Source organism: Chiloscyllium plagiosum, unplaced genomic scaffold (assembly GCF_037043375.1).
Source record: "Chiloscyllium plagiosum isolate Xiang-an unplaced genomic scaffold, Cpla_swu_hap1 HiC_scaffold_24, whole genome shotgun sequence".
Taxonomy (NCBI): Eukaryota; Metazoa; Chordata; class Chondrichthyes; order Orectolobiformes; family Hemiscylliidae; genus Chiloscyllium; species Chiloscyllium plagiosum.
In genome coordinates, this window is record NW_028270162.1 from 61,120,152 (window position 1) to 61,144,086 (window position 23,935).

Sequence of the window (23,935 nt, forward strand, 5' to 3'; positions counted from 1 at the left end):
TATCTGCACCTTCTGATCTGAACATTCCTGCTAATCCCATAAAACTACTAGCAGATCTTTAGTCCTTTCCTTTCTCAGTATCTCATTCATTGTCTGCCTCAAATCTTGGTCATTCAGTTTATGGGAACTCAGTGCTGCTGGGTCTGGATGATAAAGCCACAGGTGCTGACTTTGAATCTCACTGGGGACAAACAGTGAAACTGAACTTAGTCAGTTTGGACAATTGTGGTTGGCACTGGGTAATAAGCATGAAGTCTGCCATCTTGAATTAAAAAAACCCAATGCCCTTGAGAGAGAAAAACCTGCCTCCCTTGCCTACAGATGATTCCAATATCTTAGCCTGCTTGGATGCATGCTCTCAAAGATTATGGGGATAGCAAAGTGCACTGCACACAGCCCAAAAGGACACTCAAAAACTCTGCAACTTTCTCATGAAAAAAGTTTACATTGCAATCTATTTCATTTAATGTTTAATAAATCCAAATTAAATTTCATATCTCCTTCCTTCTTCTCTGTAGTCCCTGCTCCTCACAGTACTACCACATGGTTTCGAATTTGAAAACCTTTACCTTTAATTTAAAAAAAAATGCAATGGAGATGCATTGTTTTTTTCAGCATTTACTTTTGGAGCATTTATTACAAGGACAAAAATTACTGTATTAATTGACAAAAATAATAGAAATTATCAAACCATATTGTGCTGCGATGGATTGTGCCCTTACCTGGTGCCCGGGGCACCTACGATAGTAAAGATACCTTCATAAAAAATGCAAATCCACACAGGACTATAGAGTGAGTTGTCATTCAGTTGACAGACAAGGCTTAGAGTGACATCGAACCCTAACATCCAGCCTGACCAAGGGCTGCCTCCACCCTGCAGTTCGCTTGAAGTGTTACAAAGGCATCACCAATCACAACTCATTGCCTAGCAGGAGCAAAGGAATGCCCAAGGAGGTTGGAGGACAACAAGCATCGTGGCATCAACAGAGAGAGACAGGAGGTGTGGAACAGGAACAGCAGAGTCAGGGTGTGGGGAGAACAACAGTGGTGTTTGGGGGCTGGGGTGGGGGGAGAGAAGAGTTGTGGGGTGGAGGAGACAGAACAGGGATTAAAACATAGATATATGGAGAGAGAGAAAGACAGACATGGAGGGACAGAGAGAGACATATGGAGGGACAAAGAGAGAGATACAGAGGGAAAGAGAGAGAAACAGACATATACAGGGGTAAAGAGAAGGAAAAAGACACAGATAGAGGGGAGAAACAGATAAAGAGAGAGATATAGAGGGGGTAGGAGAGGGCATAGGTGGAAGGATGAGGGGGGCAAAGAGACAGGGCATGGATAAGAAGATATGTGACAGAGAGGGGAAGGGAGAAGAAAAAAGTTGGGATGGCGAGTGTGACGGAGGAGGGTGTGGGGTGAAGGAGGAGGAGGACAGGAGAGGAGAGCGATGACAGAGGAGGAGGAGGATAGAGGGAGGGATGATGGAGGAGGAGTAGAAGAGAGGGGAGGGATGACAGAGAAGGAAGAGAGGAGAGGGGCTCTGAGGAGGAGAGGAGGGGAGGGGTGGCAGAAGAGGAGAGGGGAGGGTTGACTAAGGAGAGGACAGGAGAGTGGAGAGGTGGCAGGAGGGGAGGAGAAGGAAAGAGTGACTGAAGAGAGGAAGGGAGGCCGATGGAGGTAAGCAAGGAGCCAAAGGGGAGGGGAGGATGCAGAAGGAGAAGGGGAGGGAGCTCTGACAGATGTTGCACATGTTCTGGATGATGATTTGCACAGATGGCCCAGGGTAAGTTGGGATTTTCAAGAAAGTAATGTCCAATTTGCCCATTTTTTCAAACCAAAACCACTCGATGGAATACACAGCTTCAATTTGAAAAGAGCTCAGCTGCTGTCACCTCCAAGTTCAAGGCTGACAGTGATGGGTTGAGCAAGTTTGTTTGGAGTTCACAGGAGACAAGTGAACACTGATGTTAATAAATCATGGAAATAGTTTCCAGAGTCCTAACTGCAGTTATACTGCAGACACCAAGAAGCTGAAGCAGTGGTGGCGCTGGATCATCTGAAGCATGTAGTTGAACAGCCATGCACTGCAAACCTCACCGTGGGATACACAAATTATTTATTCCTCAGACATCATTACTCAGTGTCAGAGAGGTTACAAGCTCACAAATTATGGACGAGCTGGCAAAGACAGAGTTGAAATCAACAGGAACTGTGAGTTGCACAACGACCAAGTTTGTTGAATCAGAAAGCGTCCTTTGGTGGGGAAATTGTATTTGTAACTCAGTATGAATGTGAATACACATGAAATAGTCTTTACTTCTCAAACATTCCTCTTATCTTTGCGACATATTTCAGATTTCCAAACTCATCATAATCAGCTCTTGTGAGTTGAAGGGTCAGTGAGGTGCTGGGTTGTGGAGGAACATGCTCAGCAACTTTCTTCCTTTTAGGCAGCTGCAGTAGGTTATCAGTGATGGAGGTGGGGTCCTGGCTGCTCGGGGTGTGCAAGACACCAAGGGCATTAGGTGTTATACCAACACATGGTATTTTGCAACGTGGTGTTTGTTTGGGAGCCGGTGATGGGGTGTAACTAGCACGTAAAGCTCTGTCCGTGTACTTGCTGGAGGTCCGATTGACAAGACGCTGCAAGGCTGGTGACATCACAGGGCTGATTCCATGCGGAGAAAGACTGGGAGAAAGAGAGAAAGAAAAACATATCCATGAGCTCAAAGACTAAAGCTTACATGAAAAAAAAACAATCCAATCATTACTATTCATACATTTCACTTTCCACCTGAGGCAGTCCTATCGATCACATGCATGCTGCTTTATGAACGAGGACCAGAAATTGTCCTCATCAAACCACTCCCTGAGGTAAACAATTTTCAGTAGGGTTTTGATAAGGGGTCAGTAAACTAAACTGGTGTGCATTGACTGGTGGTTGAGGGTGGGGACTGGAGCTTGTGATGGAGGTATACTGGCATGAATTGAGAAATAGAGAAAATAGATGCAGGAGTAGGCCTTTTGGCTCTTCGAGCCTGCACCACCATTCAATACGATCATGCAATCTCAGTATTCCATTTCTGCCCTCTCCGCCTACCCCTTGATCCCTTTAGCCACGAGGGCCATGTCCAGCTCCTTCTTGAATATATCCAATGAACCGGCTCCAACAGCTTCCAGTGGGAGAGAATTCCACAGGTTCACAACAATTCTTCCTCATCTTCTTCATCCTGAATCGTTTACCCCTTATTCTTAGACCGTAACCGCTAATTCTGGGCTTCCCCAATATCAGGAACATTCTTCCCGCATCTAGCCTGTCCAGTCCCATCAGGGTTTTATATGTTTCTATGAGATCCCCCCTCATTTTCTAAATTCCAGTGAGTAAAAGCCCATTCAATCCAGTCTTTCCTCATATGTCAGTTCTGCCATCCCAGCAATCAGTCTGGTGACCCGTCGCTGGGCTCCCTCAATAGTAAGAATGTCCTTCCTCAGACTCGGAGACCAAAACTGCACACAATACTCAAGGTATGGTCTTGTATAACTGCAGCAAGACATCCTTACTTCGATACTAAAATCCTCTTGCTATGAAGGCCGGCATGCCATTAGCTTTCCTCACTGCCTGCTGCACCTACGTACCAACCTTCAGCGCCTGTTCCACCATGACACCCAGGTCTCGTTGCACCTCACCTTCTCTTAAACTGCTGCCATTCAGATAATAATCTGCCGCCATTTAGATTATAATCTGCCTTCCTGTTTTTGCGACCGAAGTGGATAACCTCACATTTATCCACATTTTGCTTTTGCCTAGTATTTACCCACTCAGCCAGTCTGTCCAACCTGCAGCCTCTTACCATCCTCCTCACACCACACGCTGCCACCCAGCTTAATGTCATCTGCAATTTGGAGATATTGCGTTCAATTCCTTCATCCAAATTGTTAATGTATATTTTGAACAGCTGAGGTCCCACCACTGAACCCTGCGGTACCCCTCTTGCCTGCCACTCCGAAAATGACCAGTTTATTCCAACTCTCTGCTTCCTGTCTGCCAACCAGTTCTCTATCCATATCAATACATTACCTCTGATACCATGAGCTTTAATTTTCCTCACTAATCTCTGTGCGAAACCTTGTCAAAAGCCTCGTGAAAGTCCAGATAACAACACCTACTGATTTCCCCTTGTCCACTCTACTGGTCACAACCTCAAAACATTCCAGAAGATATGCCAAGCATGACTTCCCTTTAGTGATTTCCATGCCGAGTTGGGCCGATTCTGTCACTGCCTCAAATGCTCAGTTTTACATCCTTCATAATTGACTCCAGCATTTTCCCCACCTTCAAGGTCAGGCTAACCTGCCTATAATTCCCCATTTCCTCCTCTCCTTTTTTAACAAGTGATGTCACATTAGCTACCCTCCAGTCAATTGGAATTCTTCCAGAGTCTACAGAATGCTGGAAAATGATCACCAATGCATCTGACATTGAGGACCACTTCCTTAAGTACTCTGTGATGCAGAGCAACAGGTCCCAGGGACTAAGCAAGTTTTAATCCCATCAATTTCTCCAATACCATTTCCTGACTAAGAAGGATTTCCTACAGTTCCTCCTTCATTTTTGACTCTGTCCCCTAGCATTTCCTGAAGGCTGTGTTCTCCCTCAGGTCCAAAGTATTTGTTCAGCTGCTCTGCCATCTCTTTGGTGTCCATTATCAATTCACCTGATTCTAACTGCAAGGGACCCACATTTGTCTTCACCAGTCATTTTCTCTTCACATATCTATAGAAGCTTTTCCAATCAGTTTTCATATTTTCTATAATTTTACTTTCATATTCAATTTTCCCTTTCCGAATTAAATCTTTTGTTTTCTTCTGCTGAATTTTAAATTTCTCCCGATCCTTAGGTTTGCTGCTTTTTCTGGCCAATTTATCGGCCTCCTCTTTGGTTTTAACACTATCCCCGATTTCCCCTGTTATCTATGGTATCCTGATTTCCCTTGTTAGCCACTGATTAATATCATAATATAATATCAATCAATGATTTGGATGCTGGAGTCCCAAAGAAGTCACACTGGGATTCGAAACATTTACTCTGTTCCTCTCTCAATGGATGCTGCTTACCTGCTGAGTTTCTCTGGCATTTTATGTTTTTGTTAATTATTTGGACAAGGGGATTAAATACAATATTTCCAAGTTTGCAGAAAAAGAGAGAGAGAGAGGCCAAAGAGAGACCACGAGATCAAGAGAGAGTCAGCGAGCAAGAGAGAACAGGCAGATGGGGGGAGAGGGAGACGGGGGGGGGGGGGGGGGGGGGGTGGGGGGGTGGGGGTAGAGGGTAGGGGGCAAAGGGAGACGGGGTGGGGGGGAGAGGGAGACAGGGGGGTGGGGGGGAGAGGGAGGGGGGGGTGGGGGGGAGAGGGAGACGGGAGTGGGGGAGGAAGAGACGGAGAGCAATAGACGGGGGTGGGTGGGAGAGAGACGGGGGGGGGGGAGAGAGACGGGGGGGGGAGAGAGACGGGGGGGGGGGAGAGACGGGGGGGGGAAGAGACGGGGGGGGGGGAGAGACGGGGGGGGGGAGAGAGACGCGGGGGGGAGAGACGGGGGGGGAGAGAGACGGGGCGGGGGAGGAGAGAGACGGGGAGGGGGAGAGAGACGGGGGGGGGAGAGAGACGGGGGGGGAGAGACGGGGGGGGAGAGACGGGGGGGGGAGGAGAGAGGGGGGGGAGAGAGAGACGGGGGGGGAGAGAGAGACGGGGGGGGAGAGAGAGACGGGGGGGGAGAGAGAGACGGGGGGGGAGAGAGAGACGGGGGGGGAGAGAGAGACGGGGGGGGGGAGAGAGACGGGGGGGGGGAGAGAGAGACGGGGGGGGGGAGAGAGATACGGGGGGGGAGAGAGAGACGGGGGGAGAGAGAGAGACGGGGGGGGGGGAGAGAGAGAGACGGGGGGGGAGAGAGAGACGGGGGGGGAGAGAGAGACGGGGGGGGAGAGAGAGACGGGGGGGGGAGAGAGAGACGGGGGGGGAGAGAGAGACGGGGGGGGAGAGAGAGACGGGGGGGGAGAGAGAGACGGGGGGGGAGAGAGAGACGGGGGGGGAGAGAGAGACGGGGGGGGAGAGAGAGACGGGGGGGGGAGAGAGAGACGGGGGGGGGGGAGAGAGAGACGGGGGGGGGAGAGAGAGACGGGGGGGGAGAGAGAGACGGGGGGGGAGAGAGAGACGGGGGGGGAGAGAGAGACGGGGGGGGGAGAGAGAGACGGGGGGGGGGGGAGAGAGAGAGACGGGGGGGGGGGGAGAGAGAGAGACGGGGGGGGGAGAGAGAGATGGGGGGGGGAGAGAGAGACGGGGGGGAGAGAGACGGGGGGGAAAGAGAGGGGGGGGAAAGAGACGGGGGGGGAAAGAGACGGGGGGGAAAGAGACGGGGGGGAAAGAGACGGGGGGGAAAGAGACGGGGGGGAAAGAGACGGGGGGGAAAGAGACGGGGGGGAAAGAGACGGGGGGGAAAGAGACGGGGGGGAAAGAGACGGGGGGGAAAGAGACGGGGGGGAAAGAGACGGGGGGGAAAGAGACGGGGGGGAAAGAGACGGGGGGGAAAGAGACGGGGGGGAAAGAGACGGGGGGGAAAGAGACGGGGGGGAAAGAGACGGGGGGGAAAGAGACGGGGGGGAAAGAGACGGGAGGGAAAGAGACGGGGGGGAAAGAGACGGGGGGGAAAGAGACGGGGGGGAAAGAGACGGGGGGGAAAGAGACGGGGGGGAAAGAGACGGGGGGGAAAGAGACGGGGGGGAAAGAGACGGGGGGGAAAGAGACGGGGGGGGGAAAGAGACGGGGGGGGGAAAGAGACGGGGGGGGAAAGAGACGGGGGGGGAAAGAGACGGGGGGGGAAAGAGACGGGGGGGGAAAGAGACGGGGGGGGAAAGAGACGGGGGGGGAAAGAGACGGGGGGGGAAAGAGACGGGGGGGGAAAGAGACGGGGGGGGAAAGAGACGGGGGGGGAAAGAGACGGGGGGGGAAAGAGACGGGGGGGGAAAGAGACGGGGGGGGAAAGAGACGGGGGGGGAAAGAGACGGGGGGGGAAAGAGACGGGGGGGGAAAGAGACGGGGGGGGAAAGAGACGGGGGGGGGAAAGAGACGGGGGGGGAAAGAGACGGGGGGGGAAAGAGACGGGGGGGGAAAGAGACGGGGGGGGAGAGAGACGGGGGGGGAGAGAGACGGGGGGGGAGAGAGACGGGGGGGGAGAGAGACGGGGGGGGGGAGAGAGACGGGGGGGGGGGAGAGAGACGGGGGTGGGAGAGAGACGGGGGTGGGAGAGAGACGGGGGTGGGAGAGAGACGGGGGGGGAGAGAGAGACGGGGGGGGAGAGAGAGACGGGGGGGGAGAGAGAGACGGGGGGGGAGAGAGAGACGGGGGGGAGAGAGAGACGGGGGGGAGAGAGAGACGGGGGGGAGAGAGAGACGGGGGGGAGAGAGAGACGGGGGGGAGAGAGAGACGGGGGGGAGAGAGAGACGGGGGGGAGAGAGAGACGGGGGGGAGAGAGAGACGGGGGGGGGGAAGAGAGAGACGGGGGGGGGAGAGAGAGACGGGGGGGGAGAGAGAGACGGGGGGGGAGAGAGAGACGGGGGGGGGGGAGAGAGACGGGGGGGGGGGAGAGAGACGGGGGGGGGAGAGAGACGGGGGGGGGGGGAGAGAGACGGGGGGGGGAGAGAGACGGGGGGGGGGAGAGAGACGGGGGGGGGAGAGACACGGGGGGGGGAGAGAGACGGGGGGGGGGGAGAGAGACGGGGGGGGGGGGGAGAGAGACGGGGGGGGGGGGGGAGAGAGACGGGGGGGGGGGGGAGAGAGACGGGGGGGGGGAGAGAGACGGGGGGGGGGGGAGAGAGACGGGGGGGGAGAGAGACGGGGGGGGGGGAGAGACGGGGGGGGGGGGGGAGAGAGACGGGGGGGGAGAGAGACGGGGGGGGGAGAGAGACGGGGGGGGAGAGAGACGGGGGGGGAGAGAGACGGGGGGGGGGAGAGAGACGGGGGGGGGAGAGAGACGGGGGGGGGAGAGAGACGGGGGGGGGGGAGAGAGACGGGGGGGGGAAGAGAGACGGGGGGGGGAAGAGAGACGGGGGGGAGAGAGAGACGGGGGGGAGAGAGAGACGGGGGGGAGAGAGAGACGGGGGGGGAGAGAGAGACGGGGGGGGGAGAGAGACGGGGGGGGGGAGAGAGACGGGGGGGGGGGGGGAGAGAGACGGGGGGGGGAGAGACACGGGGGGGGAGAGAGACGGGGGGGAGAGAGAGACGGGGGGGAGAGAGAGACGGGGGGGAGAGAGAGACGGGGGGGGGGGGAGAGAGACGGGGGGGGGATAGAGACGGGGGGGGGGGGAAAGAGACGGTGGGGGGAAAGAGACGGTGGGGGGAAAGAGACGGGGGGGGGAAAGAGACGGGGGGGGGGGGAAAGAGACGGGGGGGGGGAAAGAGACGGGGGGGGGAAAGAGACGGGGGGGGGGAAAGAGACGGGGGGGGGGAAAGAGACGGGGGGGGGAAAGAGACGGGGGGGGGAAAGAGAGACGGGGGGGGGAAAGAGAGACGGGGGGGGGAAAGAGAGACGGGGGGGGGAAAGAGAGACGGGGGGGGGGGAGAGAGACGGGGGGGGGGATAGAGACGGGGGGGGGATAGAGACGGGGGGGGGGGGAAAGAGACGGTGGGAGGAAAGAGACGGTGGGGGGAAAGAGACGGGGGGGGAAAGAGACGGGGGGGGGAAGAGACGGGGGGGGAAAGAGACGGGGGGGGAAAGAGAGACGGGGGGGGGCGGAAAGAGAGACGGGGGGGGGCGGAAAGAGAGACGGGGGGGGGAAAGAGAGACGGGGGGGGGGAAAGAGAGACGGGGGGGGGGAAAGAGAGACGGGGGGGGGGGGGGAGAGACGGGGGGGGGAGAGAGAGACGGGGGGGGGAGAGAGACGGGGGGGGGGGGAGAGAGACGGGGGGGGGAGAGAGACGGGGGGGGGGGGGGAGAGGGGGGGGGGGGATAGAGACCGGGGGGGGGGGGGAGAGAGACGGGGGGGGGGGGGGGGGGAGAGAGACGGGGGGGGGGGGGGGGGGAGAGAGACGGGGGGGGGGGGGGAGAGAGACGGGGGGGGGGGGGGGAGAGAGACGGGGGGGGGGAGAGAGACGGGGGGGGGGGAGAGACGGGGGGGAGAGAGACGGGGGGGGGAGAGAGACGGGGGGGGAGAGAGACGGGGGGGGAGAGAGACGGGGCGGGAGAGAGAGACGGGGGGGGGGGAGAGACGAGGGGGGGAGAGAGACGGGGGGGGGGAGAGAGACGGGGGGGAGAGAGACGGGGGGGGAGAGAGACGGGGGGGAGAGAGAGACGGGGGGGAGAGAGAGACGGGGGGGGGGGAGAGAGACGGGGGGGGGGGGAGAGAGACGGGGGGGGGGAGAGAGACGGGGGGGGGGAGAGAGACGGGGGGGGGGAGAGAGACGGGGGGGGAGAGAGACGGGGGGGGGGGGGAGAGAGACGGGGGGGGGGAGAGAGACGGGGGGGGAAGAGAGACGGGGGGGGAAGAGAGACGGGGGGGGAAGAGAGACGGGGGAGGAAGAGAGACGGGGGAGGAAGAGAGACGGGGGAGGAAGAGAGACGGGGGGGGGGAAAAAGAGACGGGGGGGAAGAGAGACGGGGGGGGGGAAGAGAGACGGGGGGGGGGGAAGAGAGACGGGGGGGGGGGAAGAGAGACGGGGGGGGCAGACGGGGGGGGAAGAGAGACGGGGGGGGAAGAGAGACGGGGGGGGGAAGAGAGACGGGGGGGGGGAAGAGAGACGGAGGGGAGAAGAGAGACGAGGGGGGAGAGAGAGACGAGGGGGGAGAGAGAGACGAGGGGGGGAGAGAGAGACGGGAGGGGGGGAGAGAGAGACGGGGGGGAGAGAGAGACGGGGGGGGGAGAGAGAGACGGGGGGGGAGAGACGGGGGGGAGAGAGACGGGGGGGAGAGAGACGGGGGGGAGAGAGACGGGGGGGAGAGAGACGGGGGGGAGAGAGACGGGGGGGAGAGAGACGGGGGGGAGAGAGACGGGGGGGAGAGAGACGGGGGGGAGAGAGACGGGGGGGAGAGAGACGGGGGGGAGAGAGACGGGGGGGAGAGAGACGGGGGGGAGAGAGACGGGGGGGAGAGAGACGGGGGGGAGAGAGACGGGGGGGAGAGAGACGGCGGGGGAGAGAGACGGCGGGGGAGAGAGACGGCGGGGGAGAGAGACGGGGGGGGGAGAGAGACGGGGGGGGGAGAGAGACGGGGGGGGAGAGAGACGGGGGGGGAGAGAGACGGGGGGGGAGAGAGACGGGGGGGGAGAGAGACGGGGGTGGAGAGAGACGGGGGGGGGAGAGAGACGGGGGGGGGGAGAGAGACGGGGGGGGAGAGAGACGGGGGGGGGAGAGAGACGGGGGTGGAGAGAGACGGGGGTGGAGAGAGACGGGGGTGGAGAGAGACGGGGGTGGAGAGAGACGGGGGTGGAGAGAGACGGGGGTGGAGAGAGACGGGGGTGGAGAGAGACGGGGGTGGAGAGAGACGGGGGTGGAGAGAGACGGGGGTGGAGAGAGACGGGGGTGGAGAGAGACGGGGGTGGAGAGAGACGGGGGTGGAGAGAGACGGGGGTGGAGAGAGACGGGGGTGGAGAGAGACGGGGGTGGAGAGAGACGGGGGTGGAGAGAGACGGGGGTGGAGAGAGACGGGGGTGGAGAGAGACGGGGGTGGAGAGAGACGGGGGTGGAGAGAGACGGGGGTGGAGAGAGACGGGGGTGGAGAGAGACGGGGGGGGGGAAGAGTGACGGGGGGGGAAGAGTGACGGGGGGGGGGAAAGAGTGACGGGGGGGGGAAAGAGTGACGGGGGGGGGAAGAGTGACGGGGGGGAAGAGAGACGGGGGGAAGAGAGACGGGGGGGGAGAGAGACGGGGGGGGGAGAGAGACGGGGGGGGGAGAGAGACGGGGGGGGAGAGAGACGGGGGGGGAGAGAGACGGGGGGGGAGAGAGACGGGGGGGGAGAGAGACGGGGGGGGAGAGAGACGGGGGGGGGAGAGAGACGGGGGGGGGAGAGAGACGGGGGGGAGAGAGACTGGGGGGGAGAGAGACTGGGGGGGGAGAGAGACTGGGGGGGGAGAGAGACGGGGGGGGGGGGAGAAAGAGACGGGGGGGGGAGAGAGAGACGGGCGGGGGAGAGAGAGACGGGGGGGGAGAGAGACGGGGGGGGGGAGAGAGACGGGGGGGGGGAGAGAGACGGGGGGGGGGAGAGAGACGGGGGGGGGGAGAGAGACGGGGGGGGGGGAGAGAGACGGGGGGGAGACGGGGGGGGGGAGAGACGTGGGGGGGGAGAGACGGGGGGGGGGGAGAGACGGGGGGGGAGAGACGGGGGGGGGGGAGAGAGACGGGGGGGAGGAGAGAGACGGGGGGGAAGAGAGACGGGGGGGGAAGAGAGACGGGGGGGGAAGAGAGACGGGGGGGGAAGAGAGACGGGGGGGGAAGAGAGACGGGGGGGGAAGAGAGACGGGGGGGGAAGAGAGACGGGGGGGGAAGAGAGACGGGGGGGGAAGAGAGACGGGGGGGGAAGAGAGACGGGGGAGGAAGAGAGACGGGGGAGGAAGAGAGACGGGGGAGGAAGAGAGACGGGGGAGGAAGAGAGACGGGGGAGGAAGAGAGACGGGGGAGGAAGAGAGACGGGGGAGGAAGAGAGACGGGGGAGGAAGAGAGACGGGGGAGGAAGAGAGACGGGGGAGGACGAGAGACGGGGGAGGAAGAGAGACGGGGGGGGGAAAAAGAGACGGGGGGGGGAAAAAGAGACGGGGGGGAAGAGAGACGGGGGGGGGAAGAGAGACGGGGGGGGAAGAGAGACGGGGGGGGCAGACGGGGGGGGAAGAGAGACGGGGGGGGAAGAGAGACGGGGGGGAGAGAGAGACGAGGGGGGAGAGAGAGACGAGGGGGGGAGAGAGAGACGGGGGGGGAGAGAGAGACGGGGGGGGGAGAGAGAGAGACGGGGGGGGAGAGAGAGACGGGGGGGGGAGAGAGAGACGGGAGGGAGAGAGAGAGACGGGGGGGAGAGAGAGAGACGGGGGGGGAAAGAGACGGGGGGGGAAAGAGACGGGGGGGAAAGAGACGGGGGGGAAAGAGACGGGGGGGAAAGAGACGGGGGGGAAAGAGACGGGGGGGGTAAGAGACGGGGGGGAAAGAGACGGGGGGGAAAGAGACGGGGGGGAAAGAGACGGGGGGGAAAGAGACGGGGGGGGAAAGAGACGGGGGGGAAAGAGACGGGGGGGGAAAGAGACGGGGGGGGAAAGAGACGGGGGGGGGGAAAGAGACGGGGGGGAAAGAGACGGTGGGGTGAGAGACGGGAGGGAAAGAGACGGGGGGGGGAAAGAGACGGGGGGGGAAGAGACGGGGGGGGAAGAGACGGGGGGGGAAGAGACGGGGGGGGGAAGAGACGGGGGGGGGAAGAGACGGGGGGGGGAAGAGACGGGGGGGGAAGAGACGGGGGGGGGAAAGAGACGGGGGGGGGAAAGAGACGGGGGGGGGGAAAGAGACGGGGGGGGGAAGAGACGGAGGGGGGGGAAGAGACGGGGGGGGGAAGAGACGGGGGGGGGAAGAGTGACGGGGGGGGAAGAGTGACGGGGGGGGGAAGAGTGACGGGGGGGGAAGAGTGACGGGGGGGAAGAGAGACGGGGGGGGAGAGAGACGGGGGGGGAGAGAGACGGGGGGGGAGAGAGACGGGGGTGGAGAGAGACGGGGGTGGAGAGAGACGGGGGTGGAGAGAGACGGGGGTGGAGAGAGACGGGGGTGGAGAGAGACGGGGGTGGAGAGAGACGGGGGTGGAGAGAGACGGGGGTGGAGAGAGACGGGGGTGGAGAGAGACGGGGGTGGAGAGAGACGGGGGTGGAGAGAGACGGGGGTGGAGAGAGACGGGGGTGGAGAGAGACGGGGGTGGAGAGAGACGGGGGTGGAGAGAGACGGGGGTGGAGAGAGACGGGGGTGGAGAGAGACGGGGGTGGAGAGAGACGGGGGTGGAGAGAGACGGGGGTGGAGAGAGACGGGGGTGGAGAGAGACGGGGGTGGAGAGAGACGGGGGTGGAGAGAGACGGGGGTGGAGAGAGACGGGGGTGGAGAGAGACGGGGGTGGAGAGAGACGGGGGTGGAGAGAGACGGGGGTGGAGAGAGACGGGGGTGGAGAGAGACGGGGTGGAGAGAGACGGGGGTGGAGAGAGACGGGGGTGGAGAGAGACGGGGGTGGAGAGAGACGGGGGTGGAGAGAGACGGGGGTGGAGAGAGACGGGGGTGGAGAGAGACGGGGGTGGAGAGAGACGGGGGTGGAGAGAGACGGGGGTGGAGAGAGACGGGGGTGGAGAGAGACGGGGGTGGAGAGAGACGGGGGTGGAGAGAGACGGGGGTGGAGAGAGACGGGGGGGGGAAGAGTGACGGGGGGGGAAGAGTGACGGGGGGGGAAGAGTGACGGGGGGAAGAGAGACGGGGGGGAAGAGAGACGGGGGGGAAGAGAGACGGGGGGGAAGAGACGGGGGGGGGAGAGACGGGGGGGGGAGAGACGGGGGGGGGGGGGAGAGAGACGGGGGGGGGAGAGAGACGGGGGGTGGGAGAGAGACGGGGGGTGGGAGAGAGACGGGGGGGGGGAGAGAGACGGGGGGGGGGAGAGAGACGGGGGGGGGAGAGAGACGGGGGGGGAGAGAGAGACGGGGAGGGGAGAGAGACGGGGGGGGAAGAGAGACGGGGGGGGAAGAGAGACGGGGGGAAGAGAGACGAGGGGGGAAGAGAGACGGGGGAGGAAGAGAGACGGGGGAGGAAGAGAGACGGGGGTGGAAGAGAGACGGGGGAGGAAGAGAGACGGGGGAGGAAGAGAGACGGGGGGGGGAAAAAAGAGACGGGGGGAAGAGAGACGGGGGGGGGAAGAGAGACGGGGGGGGGAAGAGAGACGGGGGGGGCAGACGGGGGGGGAAGAGAGACGGGGGGGGGAAGAGAGACGGGGGGGGAAGAGAGACGGAGGGGAGAGAGAGACGAGGGGGGAGAGAGAGACGAGGGGGGGAGAGAGAGACGGGGGGGGGGAGAGAGAGACGGGGGGGGAGAGAGAGACGGGGGGGAGAGAGAGACGGGGGGGAGAGAGAGACGGGGGGGGGAGAGAGAGACGGGGGGGGAGAGAGAGAGACGGGGGGGGAGAGAGAGAGACGGGGGGGGAGAGAGAGAGACGGGGGGGAGAGAGAGAGACGGGGGGGGAGAGAGAGAGACGGGGGGGGAGAGAGAGAGACGGGGGGGGAGAGAGACGGGGGGGGAGAGAGACGGGGGGGGGAGAGAGACGGGGGGGGAAAGAGACGGGGGGGGGGGAAAGAGACGGGGGGGGGGGAAAGAGACGGGGGGGGGGAAGAGACGGGGGGGGGAAAGAGACGGGGGGGGAAAGAGACGGGGGGGGGAAGAGACGGGGGGGGAAGAGACGGGGGGGGGAAGAGACGGGGGGGGGAAGAGACGGGGGGGGGAAGAGACGGGGGGGGGAAGAGACGGGGGGGGGAAAGAGACGGCGGGGGGGAAAGAGACGGGGGGGGAGAGAGAGACGGGGGGGAGAGAGAGACGGGGGGGGAGAGAGAGACGGGGGGGGGGGAGAGAGACGGGGGGGGGGAGAGAGACGGGGGGGGGGAGAGAGACGGGGGGGGGGGGAGAGAGACGGGGGGGGAGAGAGACGGGGGGGGAGAGAGACGGGGGGGAGAGAGACGGGGGGGGAGAGAGACGGGGGGGGAGAGAGACGGGGGGGGGAGAGGGGGGGGGGGGGAGAGGGGGAGAGAGACCGGGGGGGGGGGGGGGGGGGAGAGAGAGACGGGAGGGGGGGGGGGGGAGAGGGAGACGGGGGTGGGGGGGGGGGAGAGACCGGGGGGGGAGAGAGAGACGGGGTGGGGGGGAGAGAGAGACGGGGTGGGGGGGAGAGAGAGACGGGAGGGGGGGAGAGAGAGACCGGGGGGGGGGAGAGACGGAGGGGGGGAGAGAGACGGGGGGGGGAGAGAGACGGGGGGGGGGAGAGAGAGACGGGGGGGGGAGAGAGACGGGGGGGGGAGAGAGACGGGGGGGGGAGAGAGACGGGGGGGGGAGAGAGACGGGGGGGGAGAGGGGGGGGGGGGAGAGGGGGGAGAGAGACCGGGGGGGGGGGGGGGGAGAGAGAGACGGGAGGGGGGGGGGGGGGGGAGAGGGAGACGGGGGGGGGGGAGAGACGGAGGGGGGGAGAGAGACGGGGGGGGAGAGAGACGGGGGGGGGAGAGAGACGGGGGGGGGGAGAGAGACGGGGGGGGGGAGAGAGACGGGGGGGGGGGAGAGAGACGGGGGGGGGGAGAGAGACGGGGGGGGGGAGAGAGACGGGGGGGAGAGAGACGGGGGGGGGGAGAGAGACGGGGGGGAGAGAGACGGGGGGGGGAGAGAGACGGGGGGGGGAGAGAGACGGGGGGGGGGAGAGAGACGGGGGGGGGAGAGAGACGGGGGGGGGGGGAGAGACGGGGGGGGGGGAGAGACGGGGGGGGGGAGAGACGGGGGGGAAGAGAGACGGGGGAGGAAGAGAGACGGGGGAGGAAGAGAGACGGGGGAGGAAGGGAGACGGGGGAGGAAGAGAGACGGGGGGGGGAAAAAGAGACGGGGGCGAAGAGAGACGGGGGGCGGAAGAGAGACGGGGGGGGGAAGAGAGACGGGGGGGGGAAGAGAGACGGGGGGGGCAGACGGGGGGGGAAGAGAGACGGGGGGGGAAGAGAGACGGGGGGGGGAAGAGAGACGGAGGGGAGAGAGAGACGGGGGGGAGAGAGAGAGACGAGGGGGGGAGAGAGAGACGGGGGGGGGAGAGAGAGACGGGGGGGGGGGGGGGGAGAGAGAGACGGGGGGGGGGGAGAGACGGAGGGGGGAGAGAGACGGGGGGGGGAAGAGAGACGGGGGGGGGGAGAGAGACGGGGGGGGGAGAGAGACGGGGGGGGGAGAGAGACGGGGGGGGGGGGAGAGAGACGGGGGGGGAGAGAGACGGGGGGGGGGAGAGAGACGGGGGGGGGGGAGAGAGACGGGGGGGGGAGAGAGACGGGGGGGGGAGAGAGACGGGGGGGGGAGAGAGACGGGGGGGGAGAGAGACGGGGGGGGAGAGAGACGGGGGGGGAAGAGAGACGGGGGGGGAAGAGAGACGGGGGGGGAAGAGAGACGGGGGGGGAAGAGAGACGGGGGGGAAGAGAGACGGGGGGGAAGAGAGACGGGGGGAGGAAGAGAGACGGGGGAGGAAGAGAGACGGGGGGGGGGAAAAAGAGACGGGGGGGAAGAGAGACGGGGGGCGGAAGAGAGACGGGGGGGGGGAAGAGAGACGGGGGGGGGCAGACGGGGGGGGAAGAGAGACGGGGGGGGAAGAGAGACGGGGGGGGAAGAGAGACGGGGGGGGAAGAGAGACGGGGGGGGAAGAGAGACGGAGGGGAGAGAGAGACGGAGGGGAGAGAGAGACGGGGGGGGAGAGAGAGACGAGGGGGGGAGAGAGAGACGGGGGGGGGAGAGAGAGACGGGGGGGGAAAGAGACGGGGGGGGGAGAGAGAGACGGGGGGGGGGAGCGAGAGACGGGGGGGGAGAGAGAGACGGGGGGGGAGAGAGAGAGACGGGGGGGGGAGAGAGAGAGACGGGGGGGGAGAGAGAGACGGGGGGGGAGAGAGAGACGGGGGGGGAGAGAGAGACGGGGGGGGAGAGAGAGACGGGGGGGGAGAGAGAGACGGGGGGGGAGAGAGAGACGGGGGGGGGAGAGAGAGACGGGGGGGGAGAGAGAGACGGGGGGGGAGAGAGAGACGGGGGGGGAGAGAGAGACGGGGGGGGAGAGAGAGACGGGGGGGGAGAGAGAGACGGGGGGGGAGAGAGAGACGGGGGGGGAGAGAGAGACGGGGGGGGAGAGAGAGACAGGGGGGGGAGAGAGAGACGGGGGGGGAGAGAGAGACGGGGGGGAGAGAGAGAGACGGGGGGGAGAGAGAGAGACGGGGGGGGGAAAGAGACGGGGGGGGAAAGAGACGGGGGGGGAAAGAGACGGGGGGTGGAAGAGACGGGGGGTGGAAGAGACGGGGGGTGGAAGAGACGGGGGGGGAAAGAGACGGGGGGGGAAAGAGACGGGGAGGGAAAGAGACGGGGGGGGGAAGAGACGGGGTGGGAAGAGACGGGGGGGGGAAGAGACGGGGGGGGGGAAGAGACGGGGGGGGAAGAGACGGGGGGGGAAGAGACGGGGGGGGAAGAGACGGGGGGGAAGAGACGGGGGGGGGAAGAGACGGGGGGGAAGAGACGGGGGGGAAAGAGACGGGGGGGAAACAGACGGGGGGGAAAGAGACGGGGGGGAAAGAGACGGGGGGGAAAGAGACGGGGGGAAAGAGACGGGGGGGAAAGAGACGGGGGGGGGAGAGAGACGGGGGGGGGCAGAGAGACGGGAGGGAAAGAGACGGGGGGGAAAGAGACGGGGGGGGGGAAAGAGACGGGGGGGGGAAAGAGACGGGGGGGGGAAAGAGACGGGGGGGGAAAGAGACGGGGGGGGAAAGAGACGGGGGGGGAAAGAGACGGGGGGGGAAAGAGACGGGGGGGGGAAAGAGACGGGGGGGGAAAGAGACGGGGGGGGAAAGAGACGGGGGGGGAAAGAGACGGGGGGGGAAAGAGACGGGGGGGGGAAAGAGACGGGGGGGGGGAAAGAGACACGGGGGGGGAAAGAGACGGGGGGGGAAAGAGACGGGGGGGGGGAAAGAGACAGGGGGGGGAAAGATACGGGGGGGGGGAAAGAGACGGGGGGGGAAAGAGACGGGGGGAGGAAAGAGACGGGGGGGGAAAGAGACGGGGGGGGAAAGAGACGGGGGGGGAAAGAGACGGGGGGGGAAAGAGACGGGGGGAGGAAAGAGACGGGGGGAGGAAAGAGACGGGGGGAGGAAAGAGACGGGGGGAGGAAAGAGACGGGGGGAGGAAAGAGACGGGGGGAGGAAAGAGACGGGGGGAGGAAAGAGACGGGGGGAGGAAAGAGACGGGGGGAGGAAAGAGACGGGGGGAGGAAAGAGACGGGGGGAGGAAAGAGACGGGGTGGGGGAAAGAGACGGGGGGGGAAAGAGACGGGGGGGGGGGAAAGAGACGGGGGGGGAAGAGACGGGGGGGGGGGAAGAGACGGGGGGGGGAAGAGACGGGGGGGGGGAAGAGACGGGGGGGGGAAGAGACGGGGGGGGGGGAAAGAGACGGGGGGGGAAAGAGACGGGGGGGGGGGAAAGAGACGGGGGGGGAAGAGACGGGGGGGGGGGGGAAGAGACGGGGGGGGGAAGAGACGGGGGGGGGAAGAGACGGGGGGGGGAAGAGACGGGGGGGGGGGAAGAGACGGGGGGGGGGGGAAGAGACGGGGGGGGGGAAGAGACGGGGGGGGGGAAGAGACGGGGGGGGAAGAGACGGGGGGGGGAAGAGACGGGGGGGGAAGAGACGGGGGGGGGGAAGAGACGGGGGGGGGGAAGAGACGGGGGGGGGAAGAGACGGGGGGGGGGGAAGAGACGGGGGGGGAAGAGACGGGGGGGAAGAGAGACGGTGGGGGGAAGAGACGGGGGGGGAAGAGACGGGGGGGAAGAGAGACGGGGGGGGGGGAAGAGAGACGGGGGGGGGGGGAAGAGAGACGGGGGGGGGGGAAGAGAGACGGGGGGGGGGAAGAGAGACGGGGGGGAGAGAGACAGGGGGGAGAGAGACGGGGGGGAGAGAGACGGGGGGGAGAGAGACGGGGGGGAGAGAGACGGGGGGGACAGAGACGGGGGGGAGAGAGACGGGGGGGAGAGAGACGGGGGGGAGAGAGACGGGGGGGAGAGAGACGGGGGGGAGAGAGACGGGGGTGGAGAGAGACGGGGGTGGAGAGAGACGGGGGGGAAGAGTGACGGGGGGGAAGAGTGACGGGGGGGAAGAGTGACGGGGGGGGGGAAGAGTGACGGGGGGGGGGGGGAAGAGTGACGGGGGGGGGGTGGAGAGAGACGGGGGGGGGGTGGAGAGAGACGGGGGGGGGAGAGAGATGGGAGGTGGCAGAGGGAGAAGGGGTGGGGGGAGAGACGGGGGGGGGAGAGAGACGGGTTGGGAGAGAGACGGGGGGGGAAGAGTGACGGGGGGGGAAGAGTGACGGGGGGGGAAGAGTGACGGGGGGGGAAGAGTGACGGGGGGGGGGGAAGAGTGACGGGGGGGAAGAGAGAGAGAGAGACGGGGGGGGAGAGAGGGACGGGGGGGGGAGAGAGGGACGGGGGGGGAGAGGGACGGGAGGTGGCAGAGGGAGACGGGGTGGGGGGAGAGACGGGGGGGGAGAGAGACAGGGGGGGGAGAGAGACGGGGGGGGGAGAGAGACGGGGGGGGGAGAGAGACGGGGGGGGGGAAGAGAGACGGGGGGGGGAAGAGAGACGGGGGGGGGGGGAGAGTGACGGGGGGGGGGGGGAGAGAGTGACGGGGGGGGAGAGAGACGGGGGGGAGAGAGAGACGGGGGGGAGAGAGAGACGGGGGGGAGAGAGAGACGGGGGGGAGAGAGAGACGGGGGGGAGAGAGAGACGGGGGGGAGAGAGAGACGGGGGGGAGAGAGAGACGGGGGGGAGAGAGAGACGGGGGGGAGAGAGAGACGGGGGGGAGAGAGAGACGGGGGGGGGGGGGATAGAGAGACGGGGGGGGAAGAGACAGACGGGGGGGGAAGAGAGAGACGGGGGGGAAGAGAGAGACGGGGGGGGAAGAGAGAGACGGGGGGGAGAGAGAGAGACGGGGGGGAGAGAGAGACGGGGGGGAGAGAGAGACGGGGGGGGAGAGAGAGATGGAGGGGGAGAGAGAGACGGAGGGGGAGAGAGAGACGGAGGGGGAGAGAGAGACGGAGGGGGAGAGAGAGACGGAGGGGGAGAGAGACGGGGGGAGAGAGAGATAGACGGGGGCGGAGAGATAGACGGGGGGGGAGAGATAGACGGGGGGGGAGGGAGAGACGGGGGGGAGGGAGAGACGGGGGGGAGGGAGAGACGGGGGGGTGGGAGAGACGGGGGGGGAGGGAGAGACGGGGGGGAGGGAGAGACGGGGGGAGAAGGGAGAGACGGGGGGAGAAGGGAGAGACGGGGGGGGGGAGGGAGAGACGGGGGGGGGAGGGATAGACGGGGGGGGGAGGGATAGACGGGGGGGGAGGGAGAGACGGGGGGGGGGAGGGAGAGACGGGGGGGGGGGGAGGGAGAGACGGGGGGGGGAGGGAGAGACGGGGGGGGGGGAGGGAGAGACGGGGGGGGAAGAGAGAGACGAGGGGGGGAGTGAGAGACGGGGGGGGAGGGAGAGACGGGGGGGGAGGGAGAGACGGGGGGGGGGAGGGAGAGACGGAGGGGGGAGGGAGAGACGGGGGGGGGGAAGAGAGAGACGGGGGGGAAGAGAGAGACGAGGGGGGGAGTGAGAGACGGGGGGGGGGGGGGAGAGAGACGGGGGGGGGGGGGAAGAGACGGGGGGGGGGGGAAAGAGGTGGGGGGGGGATAGACACGGGGGGGGGGGAGAGAGAGACGGGGGGGGGGGGGGAGAGAGACGGGGGTGGAGAGAGACGGGGGGGAGAGAGACAGGGGGGGAGAGAGACAGGGGGGGAGAGAGACAGGGGGGGAGAGAGACAGGGGGGGAGAGAGACAGGGGGGGAGAGAGACGGGGGTGGAGAGAGACGGGGGTGGAGAGAGACGGGGGTGGAGAGAGACGGGGGGGGGGAGAGAGACGGGGGGGGGGAGAGAGGCGGGGGGGGGGGAGAGAGACGGGGGGGGAGAGAGAGACGGGGGGGGAGAGAGAGACGGGGGGGGAGAGAGAGACGGGGGGGGAGAGAGACGGGGGGGGAGAGAGACGGGGGGGGAGAGAGACGGGGGGGGGGGAGAGACGGGGGGGGGGGAGAGACGGGGGGGGAGAGAGACGGGGGGGGAGAGAGACGGGGGGGGAGAGAGACGGGGGGGAGAGAGACGGGGGGGAGAGAGACGGGGGGGAGAGAGACGGGGGGGAGAGAGACGGGAGGGGAGAGAGACGGGGGGGAGAGAGACGGGGGGGGAGAGAGACGGGGGGGAAGAGAGGGGGGGGGAGAGAGACGGGGGGGGAGAGAGACGGGGGGGAGAGAGACGGGGGGGGAGAGAGACGGGGGGGGAGAGAGACGGGGGGGGAGAGAGACGGGGGGGGAGAGAGACGGGGGGGGAGAGAGACGGGGGGGGAGAGAGACGGGGGGGAGAGAGACGGGGGGGGAGAGAGACGGGGGGGGAGAGAGACGGGGGGGGGAGAGAGACGGGGGGGGAGAGAGACGGGGGGGGAGAGAGACGGGGGGGGAGAGAGACGGGGGGGGAGAGAGACGGGGGGGGAGAGAGACGGGGGGGGGAGAGAGACGGGTGGGAGAGAGAGACGGGGGGGAAGAGAGACGGGGGGGGGAAGAGAGACGGGGGGGGGAAGAGAGACGGGGGGGGGAAGAGAGACGGGGGGGGGAAGAGAGACGGGGGGGGGAAGAGAGACGGGGGGGGAAGAGAGACGGGGGGGGAAGAGAGACGGGGGGGGAAGAGAGACGGGGGGGGAAGAGAGACGGGGGGGGGGGAAGAGAGACGGGGGGGGAAGAGAGACGGGGGGGGGGGGAGAGAGACGGGGGGGGAGAGAGACGGGGGGGGGAGAGAGAGACGGGGGGGGAGAGAGAGACGGGGGGGGAGAGAGACGGGGGGGGAGAGAGACGGGGGGGGAGAGAGACGGGGGGGGAGAGAGACGGGGGGGGAGAGAGACGGGGGGGGAGAGAGACGGGGGGGGGAGAGAGACGGGGGGGGGAGAGAGACGGGGGGGGAGAGAGACGGGGGGGGGGAGAGAGACGGGGGGGGAGAGACGGGGGGAGAGAGACGGGGGGGAGAGAGACGGGGGGGAGAGAGACAGGGGGGAGAGAGACAGGGGGGAGAGAGACAGGGGGGAGAGAGACAGGGGGGAGAGAGACAGGGGGGAGAGAGACAGGGGGGAGAGAGACAGGGGGGAGAGAGACAGGGGGGAGAGAGACAGGGGGGAGAGAGACAGGGGGGAGAGAGACAGGGGGGAGAGAGACAGGGGGGGGAGTGAGAGACGGGAGGGGGGAGAGAGACGGGGGGGGGGAGAGAGACGGGGTGGGGGGGGAGAGACGGGGGGGGGAGAGAGACGGTGGGGGGAGAGAGACGGGGGGGGGGAGAGAGACGGGGTGGGGGGGGAGAGACAGGGGGGAGAGAGACAGGGGGGAGAGAGACAGGGGGGAGAGAGACAGGGGGGGGAGTGAGAGACGGGGGGGGGGAGAGAGACGGGGGGGGGGGGAGAGAGACGGGGTGGGGGGGGAGAGACGGGGGGGGAGAGAGACGGGGGGGGAGAGAGACGTGGGGGGGAGAGAGACGTGGGGGGGAGAGAGACGTGGGGGGGAGAGAGACGTGGGGGGGAGAGAGACGTGGGGGGGAGAGAGACGTGGGGGGGGAGAGAGACGTGGGAGGGAGAGAGACGTGGGGGGGAGAGAGACGTGGGGGGGAGAGAGACGTGGGGGGGAGAGAGACGTGGGGGGGAGAGAGACGTGGGGGGGAGAGAGACGTGGGGGGGAGAGAGACGTGGGGGGGAGAGAGACGTGGGGGGGAGAGAGACGTGGGGGGGAGAGAGACGTGGGGGGGAGAGAGACGTGGGGGGGAGAGAGACGTGGGGGGGAGAGAGACGTGGGGGGGAGAGAGACGTGGGGGGGAGAGAGACGTGGGGGGGAGAGAGACGTGGGGGGGAGAGAGACGTGGGGGGGAGAGAGACGTGGGGGGGAGAGAGACGTGGGGGGGAGAGAGACGTGGGGGGGGAGAGAGACGTGGGGGGGGGAGAGAGACGTGGGGGGGGGAGAGAGACGTGGGGGGGGAGAGAGACGTGGGGGGGAGAGAGACGTGGGGGGGAGAGAGACGTGGGGGGGAGAGAGACGTGGGGGGGAGAGAGACGTGGGGGGGAGAGAGACGTGGGGGGGAGAGAGACGTGGGGGGGAGAGAGACGTGGGGGGGAGAGAGACGTGGGGGGGAGAGAGACGTGGGGGGGAGAGAGACGTGGGGGGGAGAGAGACGTGGGGGGGAGAGAGACGTGGGGGGGAGAGAGACGTGGGGGGGAGAGAGACGTGGGGGGGAGAGAGACGTGGGGGGGAGAGAGACGTGGGGGGGAGAGAGACGTGGGGGGGAGAGAGACGTGGGGGGGAGAGAGACGTGGGGGGGAGAGAGACGTGGGGGGGAGAGAGACGTGGGGGGGAGAGAGACGTGGGGGGGAGAGAGACGTGGGGGGGAGAGAGACGTGGGGGGGAGAGAGACGTGGGGGGGAGAGAGACGTGGGGGGGAGAGAGACGTGGGGGGGAGAGAGACGTGGGGGGGAGAGAGACGTGGGGGGGAGAGAGACGTGGGGGGGAGAGAGACGTGGGGGGGAGAGAGACGTGGGGGGGAGAGAGACGTGGGGGGGAGAGAGACGTGGGGGGGAGAGAGACGTGGGGGGGAGAGAGACGTGGGGGGGAGAGAGACGTGGGGGGGAGAGAGACGTGGGGGGGAGAGAGACGTGGGGGGGAGAGAGACGTGGGGGGGAGAGAGACGTGGGGGGGAGAGAGACGTGGGGGGGAGAGAGACGTGGGGGGGAGAGAGACGTGGGGGGGAGAGAGACGTGGGGGGGAGAGAGACGTGGGGGGGAGAGAGACGTGGGGGGGAGAGAGACGTGGGGGGGAGAGAGACGTGGGGGGGAGAGAGACGTGGGGGGGAGAGAGACGTGGGGGGGAGAGAGACGTGGGGGGGAGAGAGACGTGGGGGGGAGAGAGACGTGGGGGGGAGAGAGACGTGGGGGGGAGAGAGACGTGGGGGGGAGAGAGACGTGGGGGGGAGAGAGACGTGGGGGGGAGAGAGACGTGGGGGGGAGAGAGACGTGGGGGGGAGAGAGACGTGGGGGGGAGAGAGACGTGGGGGGGAGAGAGACGTGGGGGGGAGAGAGACGT

The 23,935-nt window shown here is 66.1% G+C and overlaps 1 protein-coding gene across 2 annotated transcripts in view; it reads right to left on the reverse strand.

Moving 5' to 3' along the window:
• Nucleotides 1-602: 602 nt before the first annotated feature.
• The window catches only part of ess2 (ess-2 spliceosome associated protein), a 78,904-nt gene continuing 55,571 nt past the window's right edge, over nt 603-23,935 (reverse strand). Inside the window, exon 10 of one of the 2 annotated variants that reach the window (XM_043716170.2) lies at nt 603-2,692. In XM_043716170.2, the coding sequence (XP_043572105.1) occupies nt 2,317-2,692 (376 nt within the window). In that variant the 3' untranslated portion in view covers nt 603-2,316. The remainder of the gene's footprint in view (nt 2,693-23,935) is intronic. The other variant, XM_043716171.2, reaches the window with a different exon arrangement.